Below are 10,012 nucleotides of genomic sequence, written 5' to 3' on the forward strand. Positions count from 1 at the left end.
ATGTAAAAATAAACTTATAAAAAAATAAAAACATATAATAATAAAAAAAAAGAGTTATCTATTCCTTCAGCTGGCTCTGGGTGTTAGAATTTGGAATACCTCCAAAATGTTACTAAATTGGTTTTTCACAGGGTAGCTACGTCAATTCATTTCAAATGAGTTCCCTGATCACACATAATGTAAGTCAAAATGAAAACATCAAAAATAAAAAAGTGACTTAATTTCAATATCTCTTATTTTGTTTAAAGAAATAGCAATCTTTATTTCTAAGATCATTCAGACAGTAAAATAAAACTCCCTGATGGCACAAGGAGTTAAACAGCACTATGTGCCCGTCTGCTCCTCTCAGCAGTCAATTTGCCTGTTTTGTATTCCACCCTATCTCTGATGAAGTCTCTGACCCCACCCACAAAGTTCTTGTGTGCATAAATAAAGAAAACTTTAAAAGATTTAAAAACATTTCTAGTCACACATCTTTTTTCTAAAATTAAGTTCTCTTGAAAATTCAAAATTTGGATGTAGCCACCATTATCGCATTAATAAATATCTCTAGCTTTGGGTAAGTAAGTTAAAATTTTAGAACCTGGGCCTTTCCTGGTGACACAACAGGTTAGGATGAGTGAGCACTGCAAGCTGCCTGCAGCTGCCCCAGAGGTGATCCACATGGCACAGCAGACCTCTCTAGACCCGCCCGCAGCTCCCCTCAGCAGTGCACTCCATCAAGCTGCCTGTTCTGCTCCCTGCTCTGTTTCTGGTGAATTCTCTCACCGCCCCTGCATCTCTGTTCTGTACCTCAGTTCTCTATACATAAATAAATAAAATCTTAAAAAACATTTTAGAAAATGTTTCTTCCAAAAAATGAGAGAATATTTGTTTTGCCCACTTGCTAGGGTTGCTGTGATAAAACTAGAATATGAAGTTGAAAGCACTTACAAATAAAAATTACATCCATATAATCGGTAAACATTTATATTAATCTGATACCAATTTACAAAACAATTACTACATTATTAAATTCTTCTGATGATGGCTACCAAAATACTTTATCCCTGCTCCTTGTTCTCCCCACTAATATACACAACCAACAATTGATGATAAAAGAGCTATAGCTTTATGTGTTATTACAGACATCTGTTAGTAAGGTAATATATACATACTGAAATAATATTTTCCTTCTGAGATAAACAGCTAAAAATATTATGAGATATTTAATTTTAAAGTGTATTTGAAAGTTCATACTTGCACACGACACACTGTCTATGAAGTTGGAGAGCAGTGAACATGACAATAACGGAGTAGTTTCTTGGTGGGGCTTTAACAAGGCGACGAAACTTGTCTCCATTCAGTCTTATTACAGGTCTTTTATTGGTCCATTCCATCAGCTGACTAACCTTTTCAGATAACACCATCTGAAAAAGACAAAAGTAGCATATTGTTAATACTCTCAAATTGGCATTTAAAATTCTTTTTAAGTAACTTAAAACCTAGACTAATAAGCAGAGGTACATAGAAAATATTAAAGTCCTAAAAAAAGTTTGTTAGCTGGACCTGATAACAATTATTCTCAAAATTATTTTATTTCTTGTTAAGATTTAGATAGTATAATATCTAATATTAGATATTATGCTTTTGCTATAAATTATTATTCACTAATAAAAATAATAATATAAGTCACAAAGCCATTCATTTGTCAAAAGATTCCAAAGAATGTTGAGTTAAAACAACTGGCTAGTTTGGGACTCCCTGGTGGCACAGGGGTTTAAGTCTCAGTACTACAAAGCTATTGCCAGCCACTGACAATCACCAGCCACAGCAGCGTGAGTTCAAGCCCAGGCCAGAGAGCTGACCCACATGGTGCAGCAGAACTCTCCTGTCTTGCCCACTGCTCCCCTCTGTAGTGTATTTCACTCAATCTGCCTGTTCTGCTTCCCACTCTGGTGAATTCTCTTACCCTGGCAACTATGGCCAATATGTCAGTTCTTGCATGTATAAATACATAAAAATCTAAAATAAATATATAAAATTATTTTAAAAAACCACAGATATCAGTAATGCAAATGACTGCTTCATACATAGAGTAAGAAAAGTAATCCCTAGAAATATTAAGAATAACTTCTGCGATTTAGTCATCCTGACAAAATTCTCAAAGAATGCATGTCTAGGGCTCCCCTTGGTGGCACATGGCTTAAAGTGCAGCACCATGAAGCAATTTGCAGCCACTGTAGCACAAGTTCCATCCATCCCCAACCAGGGAGGAGATACACATGGTAAGGCAGACCTTTCTTGACCTGCCTGCTGCTCACTTCAGCAGTGCATTTCATTAGATCTGACTGTTATGCTCCCCACTCTATCTGGTGAATCCTCTCACCACCCCTCTCCCACACCACTGGCCTACACCCTAATTCTTGTATGCAGAAATAAATAAATCTTTTTAAAAAACTTTTTAAAAATAGTATGGAGGACCTCCCTGGTGGCACAAGGGGTTAGGATGCAGCACTGCAAGTCAGCTGCAGATGTTTCAATGTGAATTCGATCCCCGGCCCCGGAGGTGATCCACATGGCATGGCAGACCTCTCCTGACCAACCCACTGCTCCCCACGCTGTTTCTGGTGAAGCTTCTTACTACCCCTGTACCTATGGCCTGTACCCCAGTTCTGTGTACATAAATAAATTTAAAATAAAATAAAAATAAACTTAAAAAAGAGTATCGAATATTTGACTTAAATTAAAACCACAGAGATTAAACTCATTTAGTTTTCAACTAATGAATTATTATTTGATAAAGCCTTAATGATTCTAAGAGCTCATAGAAAATAACATCATTTTGCAGTTTAACAATATGTATTCTATATTTTATGCATTTCAACTCTAATTTTGTTATATATTTTCAAATGAAATTTTAATAGCTGGCAGTTCTTCATATTTGCATAGAAGAACTAGAGTGCAGGCCAGCAGTGTGGCAGGGTTGGAAGAGAGGATTCACCAAAGACATAGTGGGGAACAGAGGAGGTGGATTTACTGCTGAGGGGTGCAGTGGGCGAAATAGTAGAGGTCTGCATCATGTGTGGGTCACCTTCCTGGCTCAGGCCACAGTGGTAATAGTACTGAGACTTAAACAGGGAGGTTCTCAAGTGAAATTTGATAGTTACTAGTAAAAAGTATTGAAATATTTTTACATTGTCTCTATTTCATCACATCAGTACATGAGCATTCCAACAAAATAAGGATCTTCTCTGAATTAACTATAAATATGTAGTCTCACTTTCCCAAATGGACAGATACATAAAAGGTTTTATTAATCCTCTCATGAAAAATCTGCACAATCACCTGAGACAGATAAACTTCCTGCATAATCATCTTTACTCCTATTGTCCAAACTCCAGCTAACTGCTCGACACTTCATTTCTTTTTCCCAGCACTAACACTGGCCTTTGAAGCCTCCCTAACTTTCTTCATTCTGTTCTTGTGTTCCTTTCACTGTTTTCTTAAGGTCTTTTTCTTCTTACACTTTTTTCTTAAGGTCTTTTCTTCTTTCACTGTTTTCTTAAGGTCTTTTTCTTCTTACACTTTTTTCTGAAGGTCTTTTCTTCTTTCACTGTTTTCTTAAGGTCTTTTTCTTCTTATGTCTTGCAAGACTATATTTGGGTTAATTTTTCTTTGTAATCTGAGGAAAGAATCATAAATCATGCCAAAGTCATGAATCTTACCACCTCCAAAACGGGTTCTGAATCCAAATACAAAGAAGACATTGGGGGTGACACTGCACAATTTAGTTTTCCCAAATGTCTGTGTTGCCTTTCCAGGGTGAAGGAAGTCAGTAACTATTTGTTTCCACTGATGCATAGTGGTTGGTAGTGAATTTACAGGTCTGGAATGTTACTATGTTATTCATGATGGCAATGGATCGCCAAGAAATCAGGGAGGAAAAGCCAGGAAATCAGGGAGGAAAAGACTGCCAGAGTCTTCTTAAACAAAATGTCTTGAGTAGACTTTTCCAACCAAGTCTATGTAAATATCTGTAAGATTCCTCTTGCTGTTAATTAACAGACTGGAAATATCAGATTTCTGGTCACTCTGTACACAAACTATTATATAGAAGAAATTAATTCAAAGGATACACATATTCTCTTTAAAATTCTTATAAAATGGGATTATCATCCCCCAAAAGACCGCTTAATACAAAGGCAATTAGGTTACTCTCTAGGCCAGAGACAGAATGGAGAGCGGAATAGGTGGATTTATTAAAGTTACACTGCTAAGGGGAGCAGTATATGAGACAGGCAAGGTCTGCTGCAGCATGAGGGTTAGCTCCCCAGGCCAGGATTGAATTCAGACCCTAATGGTGACAGAGAGGAGACTTAACTCCTACGCCACTAGGGAGGCCCTAAGAAAACATTCTCTACCCTAAATTTTTTTTTAAAGATTTATTTATTTATTTGTACAGAACTGGGGTACAGGCCAGAGATGCAGAGGGTGAGAGGATTCACCAGAGACAAGGCGGGGTACAGAACAGGCAGATTGACGAAGTACACTGCTGAGGGGAGCAGCGGGCGGGTCAGGAGAGGTCTGCCATGCCATGTGGATCTCCTCAGGGGCAGGCGGGGATCGAACTCATGCGGAGATCAAACTCATGCAGAAGTGGTTTAAGCTTCCTTGTGCTGTGCTTTAACCCGCTGCGCCACCAGGGAGGGCCCTAAATTTTTTTATGCCATAAAAGAGCACAATCTTATTTTACTTTCTGATCTTCACCTACTGTCTACTACGTGTCGGGTGCTTACCTTAGACACAGCACTCATTTAATTTCCGTAATAGGTAAAGATACAAGTAAGGTAAAGATACAAGGGAAATGAGAGTAATATGCTAAAGATCACTTCAATTGCATATTCTCTTTAAAATTTCACAATTTTTTCCCCTGGAAATTGACAAAATGAACAAAAACCTATCTGCCATTCTAACATTATTATAAACATTTTCATTATGCTTTAGTGTACTTTGTGATATCATCCCTTTTCTTATTTTATATTATTTCTCTATGCACAGATTCCCAGAAATAGATGTAGAAATATGGTAATTTTCTCAAAGACCATGCTTTTTCATCTTTATCATGCTGCCTCCCTAAAGTAACAGCATAGATTTTTGAGCATAGATTTTATATCAGACCAGAGACACACTTACAGCTCAACTTCAGGAGCTCTGTTTCTTTTGGGCACACACCCAAACTCTCTTACTCAGCATCAGTTCCCTCATCTTTTCAATATGGATAATGCTCTGCAGGGCTACTGTGAAGATTATAGATCGCGCACGTAAACTATAGTGTCTAGCTTGTAACAGGTACTGAATATTAGAAAATATGTCAGTGTTCCAGGAAAAACATTAAAGTAAATAATCAGATAAGTAGGGTAGCATTCCATTTACAACAATGAACTCCAGTGATTTTTAATTTATTCATCTAGGTGTCCTTAAAAATAATTGATTATGGCCCTCCCTGGTGGCGCAGCGGGTTAAAGCACAGCACTGAGAATCTAAAGCCGCTTCCGCATGAATTCGATTCCCGCCTGCCCCGGAGGTGACCACATGGTGTGGCAGACCTCTCCTGACCTGCCAGCTGCTCCCCTCAGCAGTGTACTTCGTCGAATCTGCCTGTTCTGTTCCTCACTCTGTCTCTGGTGAAGCCTCTCGCCACCCCTGAACCTCTGGCCTGTACCCCAGTTCTGTATGCATAAATAAATAAATCTTTAAAAATTAATAATAATAATTGATTATAAAATCAGACATTACCCTATTGAAAACCAAATCTAATATGATGGATAGACCTAAGATTTTTAAAAAACAATGTTTTCAAAAATTGACAGTGGGCACTCCCTGGTGGTGCAACAGGTCAAAGAGCAGCACTAAGCCAGAAACAGCTTTAGCACCAGTTCAGTCCTTCAGCACCAGTTCCATCCCTGGCCAGGGAGGTGACCCTGGCACAGCAGACTTCTGTCTCGCCCGCTGCTCCCCTCAGCAATGTACTTCATCGATCTGCCTGTTCTACTCCCTCACTCTGTCTCTGGTGAATCCTCTCACCGCCCCTGCACCTCTGGCCTGTACCCCAGTTCTTATGCATAGATAGATCTTTTTTAAAAAATTGACAAAAAAGTGTTTTTGCAACAGAACACACATTTCTAAACTGTTTCTAAGAAGTATCACAGTAATCTTTTTTTTTAAAGATTTATTTATTTATGCATACAGAACTGGGGTACAGGCCAGAGATGCGGAGGGTGAGAGGATTCACCAGAGAGACAGAGTGGGGAGCAGAACAGGCAGATCGACGAAGTACACTGCTGAAGGGAGCAGCGGGCAGATCAGGAGAGGTCTGCCACTCCATGTGGTCACCTCTGGGGTAGGCGGGAATCGAACTCATGTGGAAGTGGCTTAAGCTTCTAAGTGCTGTGCTTTAACCCGCTGCGCCACCAGGGAGGGCCACAGTAATCTTTTTTTTAAGAGCCTAAATTATTCTCAGAGGAAAAAGGCATAAAACATCTTTACCAGCCTATATTTATCTTTGTTTACTAATGTGAAAGATCCAATATTAGGTTGTGAAACCTGAACAAACTTACAAGTTAAAGAACAGATTCCTAATTCTGTATGCACACAGTTAATAATTTAATTAGATTTATATTAAGGTCTTTTCTGACAGACACTGCTGGGAGCAAGGAAATGAAATTAAGTGTCTACATTCAAGATACTCACAGTCTAACGGGGAAGACTGACAGATAAATAATGACAATATCGATATATTAAATTCATCTCAATTTACCTGTGTTAAGCAGGAAAAGCTTAGTTGAGGAAGAAGTTATTGTTTGAACTAACAACTGAGAGTAGGAACCCTCAGGTGAAAGAGTGGGAGGAGTGAGAGATAAAGGAGTTACTCCAAGCAGAAGTCCCGCATTTGCAGACAGTTGAAGACAGTACAGAAAAATCAAGGAAGGCAGGTTATTCAGCAGGACTAGTGTAGGGAGGAGCTTGGGCAGAGAGGTAAGCCAGGAAGGAGACAGATTATAGAGGCCCTTATATACTATGTAAAATAGGTCAAAAGGTTCTCAAGTTTCAAGTTAGCATCTCTAGCAGCACTATATAAAGGATGGTTCAAGGAAGAGCAGTTAGGCAGAATTGTGAAAGCATTAAGTGCCTGAACAGTAGATATGATGGGAAGGGAGTTAGAATCTGCTTCTTAAAAATTATTGAAAGCCCTCCTTGGTGGCACAGCAGGTTAAAGCACAGCACTAAAAAAGCTAAAAGCCACTTCAGCATGAGTTCGATCCCTGCCCTGGAGGTGATCCACAAGGCCTGGCAGACCTCTTCTGGCCAGCCCACTGCAGCCCTGTGCAGTGTACTTTGTCAGTCAGCCTCTTCTGCTCCCCACTCTATCTCTGGTGAATATTCTCACTACCTCTGCACCTCTGGCCTGTACCCCAGTTCTGTATGCATAAATAAATAAATATTTTTTAAAAGAAAAAAAATAATCTGATAGATTCTTCTAGTTCACTGAGAATAAATGGTTACTTGTAGAAATGCTACCTTTTAAAAAAAACTTCATTTTTTAATTAAAAAAAGTAGTTATTGTAGAAATTCAGACAGTCCCAATACATAAGGTAAAAAGTGAATGTGTTCCCAGAAAGAACAATCCCAACTACCATGAAATAGCCATTGTTAAGGTTGTTGTTTATCTTTACAAAGTTTTCTCTATACATATACTTATAGTTTTAACATAAAAGGCACCTACAATATAAAACAACTATGTGTTGGTCTTTACCTTGTTTTTTACCTAACCATGGCTTGAAACCCTCTCCAAAAGTCACATCCAGGGCTCGCCTGGTAGTGGAAGGGGGTTAGAGGGCAGCACTATGAAGCTATCCGCAGCCACTGGAGCATGAGCTGGATTCCCCACCAGGGAGGTGACCCACATGGCACAGCAGACCACTCTTATCTCACCTGCTGCTCCCCTCAGCAGTGTAATTCAGTACATCTGCCTGTTCTTCTCCCCACTCAGGTCCTGTTGAATCCTCTCACCGCCCCCACCTCAGGCCTGTACCCCAGTTTTTGTATGCATAAATGAGTAAATCTTTTGAAAGAAAACCACATCCATTCTAATTCACTTCACCACACCTTTAAAATTTGTTTTTTTATTTTACTCATTGCCAATCTAATGAGAAATTTGTTTTATTTTTCAAATATTAACACAGAAATGGCTTCATTTTAAATTCATCCCAATTTGAAAGCACCTGAAATGTTTTTAAGAATGTGTATGCAAACAAGGGATCAGAAAAAGACAAAACTAACAGGCAAACTATAAATCAGAGACATTCAGCAGGGGAGGGATCAAAACCTGAGGGGAGAGCAGAGTCCATGGTAAAGGTTCACGTGTGTCTTGGTGGTGTTAGTTTTATGGGGACAATACCTGAGAGGAGAGATCAAACACTGTACAAAAAATGAACGAAGATGTAAAAATGTATAAATAAAATAAATAAATGAAGTGTGTACACACATTGCTCACAGAATGAACAGGAAACAACATAAGACTGGCCTGGGCTTTGTCTGCAACAGTTAACTATGAACTTAGGACTCAGTTTTCCTCAATAAAATTAGAGAGCATAAATAAAGCTAGTATTATTTTAAAGCTCTAAAGAGCATATGGGTCTCAGTCACAAATATTTCAATACACAGTGTTAAAACTCCTATGCTTGGATTGCATAATTGTGAGTAACGAACACTGTATTCTCTTCCATTTCCCAAAGGCAGTAAATTACACAATTAAACGTCTTAGTTTTGTTCATTTACATACACCAAACTGCTAGAACAGTGCATGGGACGCCTGATACTTGGCTGAAGATTGAAAATAATTTAACAGCTTCCCCTCAGCGAAAGTGCTCTGAATCAATGATTTGGACAATGTTATAAAACTGACATAGTCTCTCCAGTCAGTTTAATTTTCAAACTCCTGTAGTAAAAATACTACAAACTATATAGCTCTTTTACACCGACGAGGATGTCAACCTCAACTGACAGCAAAAAGACTCAGATATTCTACAACCTGGACCGAAAGTCAAACTTCCCCAGGCTCAAACAAGTGTCAAAATTCGTAGCTAGGTACATTCGCAGGCCTACACAACCCAGGTTGTCAACTACTACTCCTACGCGAAAACTTTTCAATCCCAGAAAAACAAAGTGTTAGTTTTTTTCTGTAGCGCAGCTCACAACTCCTAAATGGGCGGAATTTTGCGGCTACCAAAGACATAGACGGGGCCTGCAAAGGGGCTTGGGAAGAAGACAACAGTTCTTTTCAAGCCCCACAGAGAAAAAAAGCCCGAGTTGCTGGAGACGGCGTCCTCACCTCCTTTTTCCTTTGGGCAGAAGCCGAGGGAACTCCGTATATGAGCAGCAGCGCCACCATCATGGTCGCAGAGACACACCATAGCCCCCAACGTGCTGCCATGTTAGCTCCTCACACTCCGGCAAACGGAACTTTCCGGCGACCGAGTCTGAAGGTGGGGCGTGAGAACAAACAAATCGGCCCCTTGCCCATCCTCATTGGTCCCACTCAGCCCTTCCGGGCGACCCCTCACATGACGTCACGTCGCGCTACGGCTAATCGCCCGCTAAAAAACTGCTGACTTCTAATTGGCCTCTGTGAGCCAATAGGAAAAGGATAATCTGGAGGCTTTTCATTGGCTTGCTAAGGATGGTGGACCGCCCCTATTATGTGTCGACTGTATATAATAATACGGTAAAATGACGCACTAGCGGCTCTTCAAACGCGCGTGCGCAGTTGTATAGCGTTGCAGCTTCTCGAACTCCAAGATGGCATTAGGTTGTCAATACGGAGTCTTTCACACACTTGGTTACAAGTCTTCCAGATCAATGTCTTTCGTGTAATATTCTAGAAAAATGAGACCTAGCCACGATTTGACAGGAGCTAACTTAGTCACTCATTCTGTTAGGGGGAAAGGATGTCCTGAAGGGACTCCACCCC

At 39.8% G+C, this 10,012-nt stretch overlaps 1 protein-coding gene across 1 annotated transcript in view; it reads right to left on the minus strand.

The window, feature by feature from the left end:
• Positions 1-9,548, minus strand: part of MAGT1 (magnesium transporter 1) — a 51,733-nt gene extending 42,185 nt beyond the window's left edge. The window contains exons 1-2 of the mRNA XM_004685606.2: positions 9,374-9,548; positions 1,240-1,409 (exon numbers count right to left, since the gene is read on the minus strand). Of these exons, the coding sequence (XP_004685663.1) occupies positions 1,240-1,409; positions 9,374-9,475 (272 nt within the window). The 5' untranslated portion in view covers positions 9,476-9,548. The remainder of the gene's footprint in view (positions 1-1,239; positions 1,410-9,373) is intronic.
• Between the last annotated feature and the right edge of the window lie 464 nt (positions 9,549-10,012).

The sequence above is a fragment of the Condylura cristata genome, unplaced genomic scaffold (genome assembly GCF_000260355.1).
Source record: "Condylura cristata isolate star-nosed mole 26May11 unplaced genomic scaffold, ConCri1.0 scaffold00019, whole genome shotgun sequence".
Lineage (NCBI taxonomy): Eukaryota > Metazoa > Chordata > Mammalia > Eulipotyphla > Talpidae > Condylura > Condylura cristata.